Raw genomic sequence first — 22,873 nt, 5'->3', positions numbered from 1 at the left:
CCTTGAATCTCCAGGTCTGGCTCTCTATCCACAGCCCCCTAGTTTAACTCCTCATGTAAGTCTTAGGGATGGATAACTCCTATGTAGGTAGGAGTATCTCTTGGCATCCCTCTCCCTTTCCTTGAGACCCACATGGTCCCACCTATCTGAAAGCAGTTCCCTACGAAGGAGGGGGAAGTAAATTATTAGCATACCCACTCTAGTCTTCCCCTTGGTTTAAACAATCGTTGTCCTTGAAGACTTGTCTTCCCCTGAACACAGTGGCCAGCAATCACAAACTCTGCTGACTTGGCATTTTGAGGAGCGCCTGGGTTTTGGCAACCACCGTAACTTTCCGCTGAAAATTAATCTTTCCTGCTGCTGCCCTTGGCATAGCTGCTGTGAATGCAGTAAAGAAAACAGGGCAGCGGGGCTTTGTGGGTGTCAAGAGGACTTTTAAAGTCACTAGTCCTAGGGAGTGCAACCGCCTCCCATCATGGGGCTGCCTATAGCTAAGCCCCCAAAGCACTGAGAAAAATACTTTTCACTCATGAGACACCAGATTCCTCATAGGATGCCTTCCACTTTTCCTTTGCTACTGTGTTTATGGTACAGAAGCAGAGAAACTCAATCATGTTGAAGGAGGGAGAGGAAAAAAAGATAGAATCTCATTGTGGCCCAGCACCCAATATGAAGAGTTCCATGTTTCTAGGAGTTCTGATATTGGGGTTCAATAGTTTCAGTTGTGTCTGACTCTTCATGACCCCATTTTGGGCTTTCTTGGCAAAGATCTGGGAGAGGTTTGTCCTTCCTTTTTCAATACATTTTACAGAAGAGGACACTGAGGCAAACAGGTCATAAAGCTAGTAAGTGTCTGAGGTGAGATTTGAACTCGGAAAAATGAGTCTTCCTAACTCCAGGCCTAGCACTCTATCCACTGTGCCACCATTTATAGGGGTCTCATCCCATAGGGTTTTAAAATTTTTTATTTTTTTCCAGATGACTTTTTTTGTGTGTGATTTGAAGAATTTTATTTAATTAATGAATTTAGAATATTTTCCCATGGTTAAATGATTCATGTTCTTTCCCCCTCCTCCTCCCACTTTCTCCCATAGCTAATGAGCAAGTCCACTGGGTTTTACATGTGTCATTGATCAAAACCTATTTCCATATTATTAATATTTGCACTAGGGTGATCATTTAGAATCTACATCCCCAATCATGTCCCCATTGACCCATGTGATCAAGCAATTGTTTTTCTTCTGTGTTTCTACTCCCACAGTTCTTCCTCTGGATGTGGATAGTGTTCTTTCTCATAAGTCCCTCAGAATTGTCCTGGATCATTGCATTGCTGCTAGTAGAGAAATCATTACATTCAGTTGTGCCACAATGTATCAGTCTCTGTGTATAAGGTCCTCCTGGTCCAGATGACATGTTGATACAATTTTTTGACATTTTTCAATCCATGTTTCCTCCTTCCCTCCCACCCCACCCCCCTGCCAAGAAGGCAGATAATATGATATAGGTTGTACATGTGCTATCATACAATACATATTTCTATGTTCATCATGTTGTGAAATAAGAGACATATTGCTTACACTAGAGAAAAATTCTTGGAGGAAACAAAGCAAAGAATCCTCCCCATATATTTTGGCACAGTGGATAGACCTGCAGTCAGAGTTCAAATCCTGTCTCAGACACTTTACTAGTTGTATAGATCCTGGATTGTTGTTTAATCACTCTCAGCCTCAGTTTCCTCATCTCTGAAATGGGGAAAATAATAGCACCTACCTCTCAAGGTTACTGGAGAATAAAATGAATTGATATTTGTAAAGTGCTTTTCAACTTTTAAAATGCTATGTAAGAAATGTTTAATATGGAAATAGGATTTGAGTGATAATACATGTATAAGGCATTTCAATTGCTTGTCAGCTCCAGGAGAGGGGAGGGGAAAATGGAGGAAGACAACAAGAATCATGGAACCATGGGAAAACATTTAAAATACAAAAAATAAAAATAAAAAAAGCTATGTAAATATTAGCTACAATGATGATGATGACAGTGGTTGTTGTCCTTTGTCCTTGAAGAGGACCAAAATAACATTATTAGATGATGACTTTTGACTTACTCATAAATTGGATTTAAGTGAGGCAGATTTGTACAACGTCTTCAGCTTCATTCTCTCTTTCAGTTATCCAATTCCAGTGGCAAGATTTCAAAAGTCAAGATGAGAGGGCACGTAGGCAGGCCAGTACCTAGAAAGCCAGGCCTAAAAGCAGAAGGTCCTGGGTTCAAATATGACCTCAGACACTTCCCACCTGTAGGATCCTGGGTAAGAAACTTAGCTCCAATTGCCTAGCTTTTATTGCTCTTCTTCCTTAGAACTTCCTTAGAAAATCCAATATTGATTCTAAGATGAAGGTAAGGGCCACAGCAATGCTGAGCTGGTCAAATTTGGAGGCACAGAGAGTAAATCAAAATTTTAGTCTTGAGGAATTTGCATCACAAGGTCAGTGAGAGCTATGTCACCATCTTGCTCACAAAGGCAAGTCAAGTGTCATTCTCTGTCAGGTCTCTTCCAAAGGGTTTCAGGGAAAATGCCCGAGGTAGTTAAATCTGCAGGAACCCCCAGAAGGGGATAATGTCAGCCAGCTGAGACGTTTCATTCAAGATCACGCCTCCCAATTTTCCCCTTGCTAATTGAACCCTTTTGTGTACACTTCAAAACACATTTGTGCACTGGGCGAGCTTGGAAGCTCCAGGATTGACTCCTGCCAGACACATTTACTAGCTGTGGCCCTGGACACATTTGGGCCCCAATTTCCTCAAATGGAAAATGAGGGGAGATGACATAGAAACAACTCTGTACAAATAAGAGTCATACAGGATACATTGGCAGTGGTCTCAGAGGGAGAGCACTAAAGTTAAGAAGACTAAACAAATTGGGGTATATGATTATGACGGAATACCACAAAAATGATAAACAGGCTAATTTTTTAAACTGGGAAAGAACTACATGAGATAAGGAAGAGTGAATAGAGTAGAAACAAAGGAACATCATACACAGCTACAGATTGAATACTTGAAGAATAACTTGTAAATGCTACCTCAAGAGAATGAACTGAAAAATGGAAACATGAAAGACATAATTTATATATACATATTTGTCTCCCAAATGATGTCTTCTATGATTTGAGGAGGGGAGGGAGGGGCTGAGACATGTAAATAAATTCTATTAGTTAAAATAAAATAAAGCTAAAGAAATTTTTAAAAAAGAGAAGACTAAGAAGGGCTTCTTGAAGAAGGTGGGAATTTGGGGGAGACTGACCTTAAGGATTGACCACTATATGTGGTGTGCCATTTCCTTCTCCAGCCCATTTATAAGATGAGGAAACTATGGCAAACAGGGTTAAATCACTTGCCCAGGATCACCCAGCTAGTAAGTGTCTTAGGCTAGATTTGAACTCAGGAAGAGGAGCCTTTGTGTCTCCAGGCTGGGCATGCTCTTCACTTTTCCACTTAGTTGCTTTAAGCACTATGTAAATGCTGGAAATGATTAATTATTATAACTCTGGGGTATGAGAAGCATCTGGTTATCACTGATCAGACAGAGCTAAGACCGAATCACTGGGGAGTTCGCAGAGTTACAAGTTAACTGGTCAATGGAGTCTTGGGCTTATAATACTTTATAAAGAACTAAGTCAAATTTATAAGAATATAAGCCACTCCCTATTGACAAATGGTCAAAGGATATGAACAAGCAATTTTCAGATGAAGTTCTGAGAGATGATAAGCTGGGAATTCCTGGAAATAAACAAGTATGTCTCAGGGTTTTTTTTAAGTCATCTAGATTAAGACAAAGGACACCATCTTGTATTGGACTCTGAGCTATGGGTAGCTGGTCTTCTTTTATGCTTTCTGGTGAATCCAAGCATCCATGGACTTGTAGGTACCAAATGAAGTAACTACAGTAATCACCAACCAGAGAGATGATAAACTATGCCAATAACAAATTTACACATACATTTTCCAAAGTTATATGATTCATGTTGACTCCCTCCCCTCTTCCCTCCCCCTTCCTGGAGCTGATAAGCAATTCCACTGGGTTTTACATATATAGAGCTAGCAAACTCTAGCTGCACATGTACAATAAAGGTTGGAAATAAAACTATGGTGGTCTCTATATAGGACACCTCTCTCCAGAACAAGTGTATATCTCCCTTTTCTTGATCCACTTCCTCCCTGATCATCTCCTGTTTTCTCCTCCATTTACCCCCATCAAAAAGCAGCTTCAGCTCCCAAATGCTGGTTATAGTATCTAATGAGATGACAGTCAGCAAATGAGCCAATAGAAGGACAGGAAGAAGGAAGAGGCAAAAGTTGGCTTGCTATCACCTCTTTTTTCTGAAACTTGTTCCCTTTGATACTGAAATTCTTGGACAGTAGGGACTAGTGGTGTCTTGCCTGTTGTTGCTTGCCCCATCCTGGGTTTATGCACATATATTATATATATATATACATATACATATGTGTGTGTGCACATATATATATATATTCATATGCATACAAATATGAGTGATGGAGGTGATAGAAGAGGCAATCATAGACCTTATATAACTTGGGTTATCTCAGGAAGGACAAAGATAGGGATTCTTACCCCAGTGGGGTGAGGCATGCTCCAGATGGGTTGTCCGCTGTGCTGAGTCACCCTGTTCATGGCCATTCCCTCCAGTTAGAGCATTGGAGGTCAGCTGACCAGTGACCACTGCTGGGTACCTCCGAATGGTCGGCGATGACCTCAGCTGCTGCTGGGGAGTGATGGGATGGTTGATCTGGTTTATATTCCTGTAGAGACAGCATAGATGTTTACATATCAGATGGCTTCCTTATATACTTCCTTAGCATGACACAGTGACCCAAAACAGTGTTCTTCCCACCCTACCCCCACATTGGTCAACTTCAATGGATGAGGTATGAAGTATAATGGTAGGTCTAGCCTTGAGCAGATCAAGTCCAACCAGTAGGATCCTTGCCCTCTGGGAACTTCCTGATGGTGATGGTAATGGTGAAGATGATGGCGATGGTCAAGGTAATGATATTATGGAGTACCCACAAAATTAATTGAGGGATCATTCAAGGTATATCATCATCATCATCATCATCCTTGCTGCTGCTGCTATTGTTGTTGTTATTATTTTGGCTTGGATCTGAAATTGATTGATATAAGGAATTCCCAATGAGGAATTCCCTTTACCTATGCCTATTGGCACCTATTCTATAAGTCTTAGAAAGGAACCTGGGGCACTGAGAGATTAAAATGATTTGCCAGCAGGAAGCTAGGTGGTGTGGAGGATAGAATGCTGAGAAGACCAGAGTTCAAATCCTGCCTCAGATACTGACTAGCTGTGGGACCCTGGGCAAGTCACTTCACCTCTATCTGCTTTAGTTTCTTCGCCTGTAAAATGGGGACAAGAATAGCACATATCTCCCAGTATTGTTGTGAGGATTAAATAAAATAATACTTATACAGTGCTTAATGCAATACCTGGCATATAGGATGGCACTTAATAAATGCTTTTCTCCTTCCTTCCTTCCTTCCTTCCTTCCTTCCTTCCTTCCTTCCTTCCTTCCTTCCTTTCTTCCTTCCTTCCTTCCTTCCTTCCTTCCTTCCTTCCTTCCTTCCTTCCTTCCTTCCTTCCTTCCTTCCTTCCTTCCTTCCTTCCTTCCCCAGAGTCACACAGTCATTATATGTAGAGGCAGGGCTTGAACTCATCTCCCTGACTCCAAGTCCAGCTGCCTACTCCCCTCTCCAACTTCCTCTCCAAATTAAATAAGCACATTAATCATTCAATAATTATTGTCTTTACAGCTGTGAGATCTTAGACAATTTACTTCATTTCTCTGACTCTGTCTTTCTTCATCTATACAACAAGGGGATTGTACTAGTAGATCGCTCAGATCCCTTTCAGCTCCAAATCTCCAAAAAGCCTGGTCCTAGGTCTCCAAGTCTGTACACAGAATGTACATCTGGTCTAAACAGCTGGCTTCAGCCAGTCTAGGATTAACAGCCAAGGGCTGCCAAGAACAGTTAGTTGCTCGTTGCTCAGGGGAAGGAGCTCAGCATTGGAAATCAGATCTGAGACAGCAAAGCAATGGTCAATATACAAGAAGATTGGAAGGAGTAGCAGAAATGGGAGTCAGGGAGAATAGGCTGGATTAAGTACTCAGGAGTAGACAGAATCGAAATAGAAACAATACTAAGGATCAAAGTATCACTTGTTGTTCAGTTGTTTTTCAGTCCTGTCTGACTTTTTTTAACCCTTACTTCCTATTTTAGTTACACCTTTGAGACAGAAGGGCAAAGGCTAGGCAAACTTCCTCGGCTCACCTAGCTGCTCCATTGTCTGACTCTTTGTGCTCTCGTTTGAGGTCCTCGCAGCCAAAATATTGGAGTGGCTTATCATTTCCTTTTAAAGATCTTTTTCCAGATGAGGAAACTGAGGCAAATAGCATTAAAACACTTGCCCAGGGTTACACAGCTAATAAGTGTCTGAGGTCAGATTTGAACACAGGAAGATGAGTTTCACTGACTCCAGGACCAACCCTCTATCCACTATGCCACCTAACTACCCCTATAATACAATGTAGGTAATATTATTAACTTTTCTAAGCCAATATGCTGCCCACAGGGATTAGTGGTCCCAGCTTATTGGAGTTTCACACCACTATAATATTCTATAAACACTCTGAAGGCAGGAACCTTATCTAATATTCATAAGCACATTGGCTGATTTTTTCAGGGGTGGGGAGACTTGTTCTCCTTATCTCATTTTGGAAGAAGATTGGCCACTCACAGGCCTAGTCAAATAAAATGATATCTGTAAAGCATTTAGCACAGTATCTGACACATGATAGGCACCTAAGAAATGATTTTTCCCTTCCTCATTTCCTCTCTTCCCAACCAGATTTCCCCCCTGGACAGCATGGATACGGTGGCATGACTTATTATTTTTTCTTTTTAAACCCTTTCCCTTGGTCTTAGTAACGATTCTTTTTTTTTTTACTTTTTTATTATCACGTAAAATACACTTTTATACTGGCCACTGTTGTAAGAGCAAAGCCATACATAACTGAAGCCCCAAAATAAAACCAAAGATACACTTATGTGAAAGATGACTCCACCAGTTCTCTCTCTGGAGATGGATAGCATTCCCCGCCATAAGTCTTTTAGGATTGTCCCACATCACTGTATTGCTGAGAATAGCCAAGTTTTCACAGATAATCATCGTCCAATATTGCTGTTAATGTATCCAAAGTTTTCCCACTTCTGCTATTTCACTCTGTATCAGTTCCTACAGGTCTTTCTGGCTTTTTCTGAAATCATTCTGTTTAACATGTCTCATAGCACAATAGTATTCTATCACCAATATGCACCACAACGTATTCAGCCTTTCTCCAACTGAGGAGTATCTCCTCAATTTCCAATTCTTTGCCACCACAAAAAGAGCAGCTATACATATTTTTGTACAAGTAGGTGCTTTCCCCTTTTTATTATCTCTTTGGGATACAGACCAAGGAGTGGCATTATTGAATCAAAAGTGTGCACAGTTTTATAGCCCTTTGGGCATAGTTCCAAATTTCCTTCCAGAATGGTTCAATCAGTTCACAACTCCACCAACAATGCATTAGTGTCCCAATTTTGCCACATCCCCTCCAATATTTACCATTTTCCTTTATTGCCATATTGGCCAAACTGACAGGTATGAGGTAGTACCTCAGCATTGTTTTAATTTGCATTTCTCTAATCAGGAGGGATTCAGAACACTTTTTCATGTGATTATTGATGGTTTTGATTTCTTTATCTGAAAATTGCTTGTTCATATCCTTTGACCATTTGTCAATAGGGAGTGGCTTATATTCTTATAAATTTGACTTAGTTCTTTATAAAGTATCAATTCTATGACAGAAGAGAAACAAGGACCTGGCAATTGGGGTTAAGTGACTTGTCCAAGATCACAAAGCTAGAAGTATCCAAGGCCAGATTTGAATGACTTGATCTATTTCTATCCTGGGCTGGTTCACTCCTGTGGAAGCCTGATGGCCACTAGAACACCAGGGTCTCACCATATTGGTGCCAGACTTATTGGAAACACCAGATCAGTTTACTGATTGGTTTTGTCATTGGCCAGCAACAATCAGAAGACCTAAGCTGAAGACTGAGATCTGTTACCAACAAGTATTGTGACCTTGAGGTAAATCTCATCTGTAAAATATACTTAGGCTATCTCACAATACTGTTGCAAGGCAAGTGTTACAAAAATGTGAGATATTATTATTATTTTCTAGGTCAAAGGTTTTTTTTAACTCAATCAATGAAAGTTATGCTTCCCAAAAGCTTGGCCAAGAGCCCAAGTCTCCTTTAACCTAGTCATATGCTAAAAACATATCTAGGAATTCTTGGGCACAGCTAGGTGGCTTAGGGCATAGAGTGCTGGGCTAGTAGTCAGGAAGACCTAAATTCAAATCCAGCCTCAGGCACTTACAAGCTGTATGATCCTGGACAAGTCACTTAAACTCAGTTTCCCCATCTGTAAAATGGGGGGTGATAATAGCACCTACCTCTGAGGCTTATGAAGATCAAATGAGATAATATTTGTAAAGTGCATAGCATAGTGCCTGGAACAAATAAAGTTCTACATAAATGTCAGCTAATATGATTATTTCGCCTGGAGCAATTTTAGGGAGCCTATGGCAGTTACAGTGCAGAGGATGATCTAACCACTGGCACCATAATACCAGGCGAAGGGATAGCACATCCTTCAATCGAGTCCAATATTTGCCCCTTCAAGGGCTGGGGGTGAAGGGAAGGCAGGTCCTGGAAGAGAGATGCTATGGCAAAGGGATCATGGGGGTAGGGGAATTGTACAACTATGAGGCAAGTTTGGGATCTACAATCATTCAAGAGAAAAGGGGTGACCCTAGACTCTATGTAAATGTCTGGAAACAAATCCTCACAGGTTCTGAGCTAGTTATAACTCTAGCATCTCCATTTTATAGATGATGAAACTGAGGCAAATAGGATTAAATGACTTGCCCAGAGTCACACAGCTAGGAAGTATCTGAGGCCAGATTTGGACCCAGGAAGATGAGTCTGCCTGTATCATTCTCATTTTTGTTGTTCAGTCATTCTTTCAGTTGTGTCCTGTTTCCTGTCTCTGTTTGGGGTTTTCTGGGCAAAGATACTCGAGTTGTTTGCTATTTCCTTCTTCAATTCATTTTACAGATGAGGAAACTGAGGCAAACAGTTAAGTGACTTACCTAGGGTCACATAGCTATTAAGTGTCTGAGGCTAGATTTGAACTCAGAAAGATGAGTCTTCCTGACTCCAGGCTCAGCACTCTATCCACTGATCCACCTAGCTCTCTCCATCACATTCATTTGGGCTACATGTCAATAAGGATGAACTTCTACTCCAGCTCCAGCTCTTTTGGCCCAGATAAGCAGGGTTACTTGTCTCATGAGAAAATGGCAGGTCTTTAGTGTTTGTCTTTTTATTCATTTTCTTCTGTCCCTAAAGGGAGCCAGAGTCTTTACCAAACACACAACTATATTCCTCCTCCACACGGGTGGCACAGTCTGCCACTTGGAGAAAGGTCATCACTGATAAACTGTCTGTGGTTCTCATCTCTTGGGTGGATGGGCTTTGATCTGTTCTATCATTGCCTCTCTACCTGGTGAAGAGAGAGGAAATGATGAGATTTCCAGCCCAGATGGCCACCCAAATGGAGGTAGGGGACCCAGCCTCTTCCCCACTTTGTTGTTGTTGTTATTAAGTTGTTTCAGTCCTATCCCACTCTTTGGACTCTATTTGGAGTTTTCTTGGCCAAAACACTGGAGTGGTTTGCCATTTCCTTCTCCAGCTTATTTTGCAGGTGAGGAAACTGAGACCAACAGGGTTGAATGATTTATCCAGGGTCACATAGCAAGGAAATATCTGAGCTCTACCAATCTGTCCCCTTCTTCCCCACCTACTCCAGCACAAATTTGAAATTGTGCCAAACCAAATAACGATCATGATATCTAAAGAGAAAGTACAGGAAATGACTTCTAACAAGTGAGGACTGGGGAAGAGAGACCTTTTTGTTATGGTTCAGTTGTATCCAACTCTTGGTGACCCCATTTGAAGTTTTCTTGGCAAAGATGTTGGAATGGGTTGCCTTTCCTCTTCCAGTTCATTTTACAGATGAGGAAACTGAAGCAAATAGGGTTAAGTGACTTTCCCAGGGTCACACAGCTAGGAAGTATCTGAGGTCATATTTGAACTCAAGAAGAGGAGTGTTCCTAATTTTAAGTCTGGTACCCTATCCCCTGCTCCATCTAGCTGCCCGGGGCCTCTCCCCCAACTCTACCTACTCCAGGAAAAACTTGAAATTTGCACCAAACCAAATATTGACCAAGACCAATGAGAAACCTTAGCAAGTGACTTCCAACAAGTGAGGAGTTTGGGTAGGGAGACTTGGGCCCCAGTTAAAGAGAAGCAGAGTTAAATAGAAAAACAGTTCTAGCTGGCCTACCCAAACTTGACCACCTTGGGATTTTGTGCCTGGCTTTACTTGTTTACTTTCCCCCTTATTCCCTTTAGTAATGTTTCCCCCTTTCTGTATAGCCCAGCCTTTTCTCTCTTGGATTCAGGTTCTCTCAAAGCACAAGGCTTAGGCTGGTGATAGAGAAAGTGAAGGAGGAAGCCCTTTGGGTCCAGCTTGGGAATGAATTCGTTGGTGATAAGTTGATGCCAGCCTTCCATAGCTCATTTCTCTTCCTCTTCTCCATCCCCCATTCCCCGTTCCCCCCCCCCCCCACTCAAAGGCATTTCTTTTTTTTTTTTTTAATTAAACCCTTACCTTCTGTCTTGGAGTCAATACTGTGTATTGGCTCCAAGGCAGAAGAGTGGTAAGGGCTAGGCAATGGGGGTCAAATGACTTGCCCAGGGTCACACAGCTGGGAAGTGTCTGAGGCCAGATTTGAACCTAGGACCTCCCGTCTCTAGGTCTGGTTCTCAGTCTACTGATGCCCCTCAAAGGCATTTCTTCTCAGAATCCCCAACCAATAAGAATATTGCACGGTGGATCTGTCCGTTCAAATGCTCCCTCCCAGCTAGGTGAGTCACTTAAACTCTCAAGGCCCCGTGGCAGCGTTCTAAGATGCAAAGAAGATGTTTATTTTTATTGGTAGAGGAAAATCCCATCTGACTTAGTATTACTTTTTAAACCATGCCCCAACCTTGGGAGATAGGTAATGCAGGTGTTATGATGCCCATTTCATTGATACGAGAGCAAACGTAAGAGGTTTGCAGACTCACCCCAAGTCACACAACTAGCCAATGCCAGTCTGCCTTTGGATTCGGATCTTTCTGGCTCCCAGTTCCGTGCTCTGTCCAGCCTCTCTCTGGGAGGGGCTTGAGGGAAGCATCCGGCAGCTTGGGGGGGGGGGGGCACAGGGAGAGCTGGACAAACAATTGGTCAGAGATGGGAGCACAGCTGAGAGCCCAAATCTCCCACAGCTGTTCCCCATTACTGGGGCCGGGCCAGCATCGCCAGCTGCAGCAGGAATATGAACCTTTCTCATTGTTCTCCAGAGGGCGTCAGTCAGGGGGAGGAGAGGAGAAGCAGGCTTGGGGTGAGATTCAGCACAGGCCTCTCCGTGGTACTAGACCACAGGCTGATGAACAGACTGGACGTGTGGGAGGAGAAAAGGACAGGGTATTCCATCTACACTCCATTTGGCACCCTTGAACCTGACCCTTAACTTCAGTTCCTGGATTTGCTCAAGCTAAAAGTGAAAGGAATTTTAAAATTCATTAGCTATTTAATTTTCTACCAAAGTCTTACTTTAAGGCCAGGGGTAGTGGGTAGAGTGCCAGGCCTAGAGTCAGGAAGACCTAAATTCAAATCTGGCCACAAATTAGCTGTGTGACCCTGGGCAAGTTATTTAATTATTTGGCTCAATATAAGCTGGAAAAAGAAATGGCAAATCACTCTGGAATCTTTATCAAGAAAATCCCAAATAAGGTCATGAAGAATCAGATACAACTGAACAATAATTTATTATAGTATTGGGGGGGGGGTGGATCCTGGGGAATAACTGTGATACATCAATAAAAACTTTTCCCCCCCTAAGAAGCCATTATCAGAAAAGAGGATTTATTTCTCTGAACCATAGTTTAAGGGACCAGAATGAAAGATAGTCTCTAGGCTAGAGATTAAAGGAATCTCCTGAGGATTTAGAACAGTGATGGTGAACCTTTTATTTTTTTTTATTTTTAAATTTTATTTAGTTAATTTAGAACATTTTTCCATGGTTACAAGATTCATGTTCTTTTCCTCTCCTCCCTCATCCCCCTCCTGTAGCTGACATGCAATTCCACTGGGTTTAACATGTGTCATTGATCAAGACCTATTTCCATATTATTGATATTTGCACTAGGGTGTTCAATTAGAATCTATGTCCCCAACCATATCCCAATCGACCCATGTGATCAAGCAGTTGTTTTTCTTCTGTGTTTCTATTCCCACAGTTCTTCTGTTGGATGTGAATAGATAGTCCTCATAAGTCCCTCCAAATAGTTCTGGATCATTGCATTGCTGCTAGTAGAGAAGTCCATTACATTCAATTGTACCACAGTGTATCCATCTCTCTGTATATTGTTCTCCTGGTTCTGCTCCTCTCACTCTGCATCAATTCCTGGAGGCCGTTCCAGTTCCCATGGAATTCTTCCAGTTCATTATTCCTTTGAGCACAATAGTATTCCATCAGATGGTGAACCTTTTAGAGACCAAGTGCCCAAACTGTACCCTCACACTGCATGTGAGACCCTTGCTTTGCCCTAGAGAGAGGAGGGAGGAAACACTCCCACTGGGTTGCTGGGCAGAGGAGTGGGTGATGGGAGAAACGTCCTCAGGCACGGTGGAGAAGGAGAGGAGAGCAGCTTCCCCCAGAACACGTGCCATAGGTTTGCCAACATGGAAGCAGAAGAATACATTTGGTTACAGATTTGCCAACCTGACCAAGAGGGCTAAAAAGAGAGAAGGGATGCTACAAATGCAGATATTGCAATGGAAAAGAACAACAATAACCATAGCTTTGCCAAGAAAACACCAAATGGGTCACAAATAGTTAAACATGACTGAACTGACTGAATAAAGTGGTATGAAGGAGGTTTTGGACTGGCAACTTATTGGTAGTGCAAATGAACAAAAGGTTGGACTTGTAATCAGGAAGACTGAGATGCTAGCTATGTGACACTGGACAAGCCACTTGATTTCTCAGCCTCGGTTTCTTCATCTACATGAGACATATAAATTATATTTATAACAACATCAATCTCCCAGGATCAGATGAGACAGCACAGATAAAATGCTTTGTAGACCTTAAAGCATTATATAAATGCTAGCTATCATCATCATTATTATGACTATTCTGATTACTAAAAGGCACATTAGTAGAGACCAAGAAAAGGCAGAAACTAAAGAGAAAAAAACATCAAATATGGACCCTGCATTGATCTATGTCTGTCTTCTGGAAAAACAAACAAACAAACAAACAACCAGCCTTGCTAAGTTTTCAGAGGCTGGTTCATCTTCAGAGGGAGAGACAGACAGCAAATAGTGAATTTTGTCTGTCCACAGAAAATCCTGAAGCCTGTACACTCAATTCTAGAAAGACAAGTCATGAGCCATATTCTTAGGAACCCCCCACGCTGATGGAATTACTATTCTTGAAGAAGTTTCTTTCTTTTTGACTGAGATGAAACTCAGTTGATTAGAATTCAGTGACAAGGAAAGTAGGAATTCTGAGTTCAGTCTCCATAAAGAAGTTTTTAAGGAGTTTAAAGTCCTAAAGAAAGGGGTTTAATCCCATCCTAAAATCCAAGAAAGGAATCTATGGATAAATTTCAAGGAGTCCATTAACTCAGATGGGGAGAAAATGGCATCATTCTTTTCACTAACCTCTCAATTAAGTTTGGCATTTCCTTCAGTTATGAATTTAAAATCATCAGCATTTATATAGTGCTTTAGGATTTATATAGCATTTTATTTTTTTATTTGAAAATTTTTATTTAATTGATTTAGAATATTTTTCCATAGTTACATGATTTATGTTCTTTCCCACCCCCCTCCCCTAGCCAATAAGCAGTTCCACTGGGTCTTACATGTTTATACGGCACTTTAGACAGCACTAAATGTTATCTCATTTTTCCTTATAATTCAGTCTTTTAACAATTTTCTGTTGTTAATAAATTCCTTTATTGAGATTTAATAGACATTCTTTGGAGTAGTCTTTTTCTTGAAGGAATTCAGCTTGCAAGTTAGTAGTATTGCTTACACAAATCTATAAGTCTGGTAGATGGCATCACTGCCAATGAATACATTTTCATAATGCACAGTTGGGGTTTTGGGGGGAAGAAAGTGGCTGCCATTTTGTGTTGTTCAAGGCTTAATTGATTCTACTACAGAGCAACTCTCATTTCTGGTTCCCTCATTCTTCTTGCTGTTGATCAGTTGCTTCAGTCACATCTGACTAGTCATGATCCTGTTTGGGGTTTACTTGGCTAAGAAATGGAGTAGTTTGTCATTTTCTTCTTTAGCTCATTTTACAGATGAAGAAACTAAGGCAAACAGGGTTAAATAACTTGCCGAGGGTCACACAACAAATAAGTGTTAAAAGTTAGATTCGGACTCAAGTCTTCCTGAAATCAAGCCTGATAATCTGTGCCACTTACCTGCCCATGGATGCAATTGTTATCTTCAATGTACGCATGAAGAAACTGAAGCAACATTGAGGTTAAGTGACTTTCCCAAAGTCACAAAGCTAGTAGGTATATGAGGATGTGCTTTATTTCAGGCCTTCCTGACTCCAGACCTACCATTCTATCTACTGTGCCACTGGATATCTCATCTGATCCTCACTAGGTTAAAAAAAAAAAAGAATATCATTCTGAGAAGAATCCATGGGCATCATCAGACTAAAGAAGGAGTCCACCTATACTATCCTTTTTTTTAAACCTTTTTTTTACCTTTTGTGTTAGAATCAATACTGTATATTAGTTCCAAGTCAGAAGAGCAATAAGATCTAGGCAATGGGGGTTAAGTGACTTGCCCAGGGTCACATAGCTTGGAAGTGTCTGCAATAGGACTTGAACCCAGGACCTCCTATCTCCAAGTCTGGCTCTCAATCCACTGAGCCACCTACCTGCCCCTCACATCCACTACTCTTAACTTTTGAACCTTTGACTTAAAGGTGAGTTAGTTTTGCCCTGAGAGAAATAAAAATCTGTTTTGTAGTTACCAACTACCCCATATGTGAAGCCCTTTATAAGCCTCAAAGCACTATAGAATTGTAAGCTCTTAGAGACTTAGAGAAATCTACTATTCTCATTTTACATTTGATCCTATGATTTTCTAAATCTTATCGGTGATCAGAAGGGAAACCAGGAAAGTGTTGGATGATTGCAAGAATTCTTCACCATTACTGAAAAAATAGAACCTAAAACACTAGCCCCACCAAGACTGAATTATCTTCATTATCCCTGTTTAGAGAGGACAAGCAATTAATTCTGGCTCTAACATATAATTATATGCCTTACACAAGGGATCAAGAGCCTTAGTAAGTAAATCAGGAAGACATGGGTTCAAGGTCCTGCCTCTGACACATAAATAAATCGAATAAATGGACAAATAAGTCATTTAATCTCTTAGTGCCTGTAAGTTGCAGAAGTTTGCTGATCCAGTGGAGGACGAGTTTCTAAACCAAAGTTCCCCAAACCAAAGAAATCGTAGGTTTGTGCCCCAAAAGGTGGGGGAGGCGGTTGTTACAGAGTGGGCAAAATCATTTTGGAAGGAAGAAGAAGAGAAAGAATTGTTCTCTCTTATTTTTTTAGTGTGTTTCTCATTACAACATTTAAAAACTATTTGTGGCTATTGTAAAATTGTAAGATAGGGCTTTGGATGGGTATTTCCCTTGTGCAGTGACCAACATCTTGAAAAACACAAGGAAGTAGGAGGAGCAATCAACAGGCCAGTGTTAACAGAACTCATCAAATATCAGTCTCTCCCACTCTGGGTTATAGAAACGGGGGTGGTAGCAAGCTTTGGATGAAAAGAAAGGAGGGAATGAGCTTTAGGTTGTGGTAGGGAGTAACTCATGTGTTGGATGGCATCTCTAGGAAGCTTGGCACCTAGCTACATGGAAATGTCACACTTAAGCCTTTGTTAGGGTGAGATGGATTGAGAACTTGAGTTCAAATCCTGGATCTGTCACTTTGGGCAAATTATCTTTGGGTCTCATTTGTAAAATGAGAGATGATCTCTGTATTTCCCTCCAATCCCAACTCTAATTCTATTATTCTATTTAGACCAAGGGGTGATGAAGGAGCATTAAACTTAAGGTGACACCAACCAGGGGCAACTAGGTGGCACAGTGAATAGAGTTCTAGGCAAGGAAATGAGAGGTCCTGGGTTCAAATTTGATCTCAGACACTTCCTAGCTGTGTAACCCCAGGCAGGTCATGTAACTCCCATTGCCTAGCCATTACTACTCTTCTGCCTTGGAACTGATACATTGTATTGATCTTTTTTAAAAAGAAAAAACAGATGACACCAGCATCTGGGCACCCAGATAGCACAGTGGGTAGAGTGCCAGTCCTGGAGTCAGGACATGATGGGTTCAAATCCAGCTTCAGACACTTCTCAGCTATGAGACCCTGGACTGAACCCAGTTACTTAGCCCTTGCTGCTCTTCTGTCTTAGATAAGATATAAAATAAGGTTAAAAAAAATATGTCACCAAGCTAAATAAAAGCTAGTGAGAACAGTAGACTGAGTTTAGAAACAAGGGCTCATTGCCCCTCTCAAGAGCCATATTCTTCAACTGTAGACACATAAAGGTACTTAAGAAGGATTTCTGACTTCTGTAAACTCATCAGTTCTGTCATCTGTACTTTAAAAAAAAAAAACAAAACCAATCTCTGCAATGGGTGGACTAGGGGAAATATCTATGTTTATGCCTAAACCATGTAATTGGAAGGAACTAGAGTATCCCAGAGTCCAGGCTAAAAATGGTGGTTGATGTCAATATCTTGGGACCTTTTGAACCAGTACACCCAAAGAATGGGCAGACCCAAAAGTCCAAGACTCAGAAAGCACTGTCAAGGACATGGCTTGTGCTGACCTTACGATACTGCACCATCGACACTCTGTTCTTGATATGTTGTTGTTCAGTCACTCTTTGTGACCCCATCTTGGGGTTTTCTTGGAGATACTGGAATGGTTTGCCATTTCCTTCTCTGGCTTGACAAGTGAGAAAATGGAGGCAAGCAGGGTTAAGTGACTTACCCAGGTTCACACAGCTAGGAAATGTCTAAGGCTAGATTTGAACCCAGGACCCCTCATCTCTAGACCTGGCTCTCAATCCACTGATCCACCTAGCTGCCCCCTAGTCTAGGTTTCTTAACCTTTTTGGGGTTATGGACTCATTTGGCAGTCAAGAAACCTATGGATCACTTCTCAAAATGATGATTTAAAATGCATATATGTAACCACCTTTTCAGATGAAGCATTTCCTATGTGATGTTCAGGTATGATTCCAGATTGCAGGGAAGGGATTAGAAGGAACGATCTGCATTCCTTTGTGGGAGCAGAGTTGGCAAGAGTTTTGGAGAGCAAAGACATCCTTAATTCCTACACATATGGCTCCAGACTCTCTTCAGGAAGAGACCCATGGAGAGAGAGAGAATATTGGGAAAGGCAGACCCAAGGAGTTGGCACCTCGACATATCCTTGACGCCCAGCCTTCCTCCTTAGTGACCTCAGGGAATTTCCCCTTGGGTGAGCTCTGGGCTTCTCTCTTGTTTGAGCTGAGATATATCACTCCTGTCTCCACCATTAACTTACTGCCTGACCTTGAACAAATGATTTCCTCTCCCTGGGGCATCAGTAAACCAAAGACCAAAAACGTCTTTCTTTCTAGCTTTGCCTATGTCTGGCCCTAGAATGGAGCAGGAGGCAAGTTGGAACAGTGAAATGGCTTTTATTTCAGAGGCCCTGGGTTCTAAACCAACCTCTGCTGATGCTGGAGAAGACCCTTAACTTTCTTGGGCCCCCATTTTCCTTGTCTGTAAAATGAAAGGGTTGGACTAGATGATCTCTAAGGACTTTTCCAGTTCTTAAAAATTTTTTTTTATTAATAAATTAAAAAAAAAACCCTTACCTTCCATCTTGGAATCAATACTGTGTATTGGTTCCAAGGCAGAAGAGTGGTATGGGCTAGGCAATGGGAGTCAAGTGACTTGCCCAGGGTCACACAGCTGGGAAGTGTCTAAGGTCAAATTTGAACCCAGGACTTCCCATCTCTAGGGCTGGCTCTCAATCCACTGAGCTACCCAGCTGCCCCCAACTTTTCCAGTTCTAAAACTCCATGACTCTATGGCCCCTGAGAGAAAATAAAAAGAAGTCTGGTGATTTGCTTGAAATTCAAGGGGCCTGAACTCCAACACACACAATCTAATCTAGGGCCTTTCCTTTCCTTCCTTTCCTCCATCATGAAAATTAGAGTTATTTCCATGACATAATGTATTTTTACCCTTTTGAGACCTACTCTGGGCTCTACCCCAGAGAAATTGGCCCAAATCATCTTTGGAAAGAACATAGCCAGTCATTTAGGGCCCCTTTGCTGGAAAAAGATATCCTTCCTGATTCTCATAAAGGGACATTCTTCTTCTGAGGAGAGAGAATAGATCAGTGGAAAAGGCATAGATTCTGGAGTTGGGGTGTTTTGTTGTTGCTGTTCAGTCATGTCCAACTCTGCAAGACCCCATGGACCATAGCACACCGGGCCCTTCTGTCCTCCACTCTCTCTCAAAGTTTGTCCAAGTTCAAATTGGTTGCTTCTCTGGCACTATCTATTCATCTCATCCTCTGCCATTCCCTTCTCCTTTTGCCTTCAGTCTTTCCCAATACTGGCCTCTTTTCCAGTGACTATTGTCTTCTCATTATGGGGCCAAAGTACTTAAGCTTCAGCTTTACTATTGGACCTTCCAGTGAATAGCTTGAATTAATTTCTTTAAGTATTCACTGATTTCATCTCCTTGCTGTCCAAAGGACTCTCAAAAAGTCTTCTCTAGCACTCAGAGGACATGTATTTAAATCTCTGATGCTTACTTAAATTGTTTTTCAATTAATAAGCATTTACTTTTTCTCCCTCCCACATCTTTTCTCCTTAAAAAAAAAAAAGACAAAACTCTGGTAAGAGATATTCACAATCAAGCAAAGCTAATTTCCACTGGCCAGATAAAAATGTTCATCTCCTTCTCCATCTTGGGTTGCATTCTTCATCACTGGATCTCTGGAATAGTGATTGGCTATGGCATTGATCTAAGTTCTTCAGTTTTTCAAAGTTATTGGTCTTTACAATGTTGTTGTTATCGTATAAACTGTGTTCTTGGTGCCACTCACTTCAATCTGCATGACTTCGCATGTTTCTCTGACCCAATCTCTTTCATAATTTCTAACAGCACTATTATTTCATGACTTTTTCATGATTTTTTGATTTTGATAACTTCATGATTATTCTTAGCTCATTTTTGGTTCCATTCTCTGATACTTAACTATCTTCAAGACTGCGGACAAGTTACTTAATACACAAAATAACTATAAAGAACATAAATGAAAAAAGAATAGAAAACTAAAACTGAACACTGTGTTGTTATAATGACCAAACTTGGTCCAAAGGGAGAGAAGATGGGAAAATATATTCCCACCCTCTCTCTGCTTTGCAGAGGTGGATGACTGTGGACATGGAATATGGCTGATGGGTGGGTTAGTCTTGTAGAATTTTTTTTTCTGTTCTTTTTTTTTATTCTTTGTGTCAAAGGATGATTTTCTGGATAAGGCAGGGAAGATATGCTTGTAAATGAAAATATTATATTAAGAAAAGAGTATCTCTTTTCCATTTCCTAGCTATTTCCTCATTGTCGCCCGCCCCCCCCCCCCACTTCCTGTACACCTTCATTCAATGTCTTCCTTCATTAGAACCTAAATTTCTTGGGGCAACTAGGTGGCTCAGTGAATTGACTTGAGATGGGAGGTCCTGGGTTCAAATATGACCTCAAAACACTTCCTAGTCTTGTGACCCTGGGCAAGTCACTTCACCCTAATTGTCTAGCCTTGATCACTCTTTTGCCTCAGAACCAATACATAGTATTGATTCTAAGAGAAAAGACAAGGATTAAAAAAAGAAGAAGGTAAATTCCTTGAGGGCAGGGTCTGCCTGGATTTTCTGTACTTATAGCCCAGTACTCCCCATAGTGCATAATAAGTTTCCTATATATGTTATAATAATAAATAATTTCCTATAGAATTTATAAATACATTATTCTAATAATTGTCTTTTTTTAATTTTTAAAATAAGAAAACAAGAAACTCAATGGATGCACTGGCACTCTCACCATTAATGAATTGGCTGCCCAACAGGGGATGCCCCCACTGCCGTGGTCCATCCCTCGTTGCTTGGGCTTCTGGGTAAAGGAGTTGGGAGCTGTTCCTTCTTTGCTACAATGAGCTTATCTCTTTCTGGACAGCCTCCAGCCTGCTCTAGGGTTCCTGTCCCCCGGACTTGCCTGCCAAGTGACTCAACACCAGAGCCAGACACGGGGCGCAGGGAGGAAGCCCTCACGGGCCCGGGTTCCCTCACTTCTCTCCATCGTGCCAGATGGGCTCTCACACCTGGGGCCCAGAGTGGGGGTCAAAATGGTTGCGGGAATTCCTGGCTGCCAAGTCCCCCCCAGTCGGAGATATTGTTGTCAGCGGCTCAGACAGTCCTGCTTGGAGAGTAGGAAGCTGAGCACATGTCTAGACAGCCCTGGCCACCAGCCCTGAACTGCTGGCCTCCCGGGGCAGAGGAACAAGGGAGGGATCTTCCGTGCCCCTGGTGGGTGAGGCTCTCTTCCCCAGCAAGGACTCTCTCCAGAGCGGGGCTGCTCTGTGGGGGGAGTGGGGGCCTGAGGAAAGTGCTGGGGTGACTCTGACACCAAGGCAATCCCTGACAGATTTCTCTCCCTATGCTTGGAAATCACATTTCCAATCATTGACTTCCTGGTGCCCCCCAGAAGAACCTGGAGGTTGCCTTTTCCCTTTCTTCCAAAAAATCAGGTTCCTAGATCTAGTGACCATGAATCTAGTTTGACCCTCTCCTTTTAGGGAAGTTAAGTGACTTTCCCAAGGTCACACAGCTAGGAAACATCAGAGGCAGTATACTAGCTATGGGACCCTGGGCAAGTCCTTTACCCCCCTGCTTGCCTCAATTTCCTCATCTGTCAAATGGGCTGGAGAAGAAAATGGCAAAACCAACCGAGGTTCTTTACCCAAGAATACCTCACAAAGAGCCAGACATGACTGCAAACAATTGAACAGCAACAACATCTGCACTCCAGTGCTCTCACCTATCCTCATGTCACTTCTGCTCTCATAACACACCATTCTTCTTAGAAAGGGGACTCTATCTTCTCTAAAGTCTCCTCTCTTCAGGAAATATCCAAACACAGATTTGAACCCAGGTGCTCAGGTGGGTAGCATCTAGGTAGCCTAGTGAATAGAATACCAGGCTAGTGTCAGGAGGCCCTGGGTTCAAATCTGAACTCAGACATTCCCTGAAGAGGGGAGACTTTATTATTTTATTTTTATTTTTTTAAACCCTTACCTATCTTAGAATCAATACTGGGTATTGGTTCTAAGGTAGAAGAGTGGTGAGGGCTAGGCAATGGGGGTCAAGTGACTTGTCCAAGGTCACATAACTAGAAAGTGTCTGGGGCTAGATTTGAACCCAGGACTTCCCATTTCCAGACCTGGCTCTCAACCCAATGAGGGGAGACTTTAGAGAAGACAGAGTCTCCAGAAATCATCTAGTCCAATCTTCAATTGGGGAAACTGAAACCCAGAAAAGTTAAGTGGCTTATCCATAGTCACAAGGGGAAATACACAGCAGAACCAGGATTTAAATCCAAAGTTCTCTGATCCCATGCCCAACCCACTTTCCCCTGCTCCATACTACTTCGTGCCTAGTGTTAGGATAAACCTGGAAAGAAGAACACTTCAGAACCTTTTGCCTCTCCTTTAGCATTTGCCTCCCACCCTCTTCCCCAAGCCCCATCCTGTCCTAACAGAAATCCAGCCCAAATAACGGGAAAAAAGAAAGAAGAAAAAAAGCAGTTCTGTAAAACTAAGCAATGATTCAATCAATTTTCAGTGTATGCCAGATTCTATACCTGTCATCCCCCACTTTAGCAAAGAAGATAGGAAGCAATTTCTTATATCTTTTCTTTGGGTTCAGGCTTGGCCATCACAATTGTACCATATTCATTTTTTAAAAAACATTAACTGGGGGCAACTGGGTAGCTCAGTGGATTGAGAGCCAGGCCCAGAGATGAGAGGTCCTGGGTTCAAATATGACCTCAGCCACTCCCCAGCTGTGTGACCCTGGACAAGTCACTTAACCCCCATTGCCTAGCCCTTATCACTCTTCTGCCTTGGAATCAATATACACAGTATTGATTCCAAGATGGAAGGTAAGGGATTTAAAAAAAACAAACAAAAAACATTTACCCTCTATCCTAGTATCAGTTCTAAGAGAGAAGAATGGCAAAGGCTAAGCATTTGGGATTAAGTGATTTGCCCAGGATCATACAGCTAGGAAGTATCTGTGGTCACATTTGAACCCAGATCCTCCTGACTCCAGCTTGGCACTCTATCCCATGGGCTACCTAGCTGCTGCCTACATGGGTGCCAGGGCTCTCACCCACCCTCACCCCAGGGCTCTAATGCTTATGAAAGGGGCTCTATCTTCTC

At 41.9% G+C, this 22,873-nt stretch overlaps 1 protein-coding gene across 1 annotated transcript in view; it reads right to left on the bottom strand.

The window, feature by feature from the left end:
* LTBP2 (latent transforming growth factor beta binding protein 2) overlaps positions 1–22,873 on the bottom strand; it is a 190,793-nt gene that overhangs the window by 102,790 nt on the left and 65,130 nt on the right. The window contains exon 4 of the mRNA XM_007472818.2: positions 4,637–4,824. Coding sequence (XP_007472880.2) covers positions 4,637–4,824 — 188 coding nt within the window. The remainder of the gene's footprint in view (positions 1–4,636; positions 4,825–22,873) is intronic.

This window comes from Monodelphis domestica, chromosome 1 (genome assembly GCF_027887165.1).
Source record: "Monodelphis domestica isolate mMonDom1 chromosome 1, mMonDom1.pri, whole genome shotgun sequence".
Lineage (NCBI taxonomy): Eukaryota > Metazoa > Chordata > Mammalia > Didelphimorphia > Didelphidae > Monodelphis > Monodelphis domestica.
Note: the sequence above shows the minus strand (reverse complement) of the source record. Positions and strands in the feature narration are given on the sequence as shown.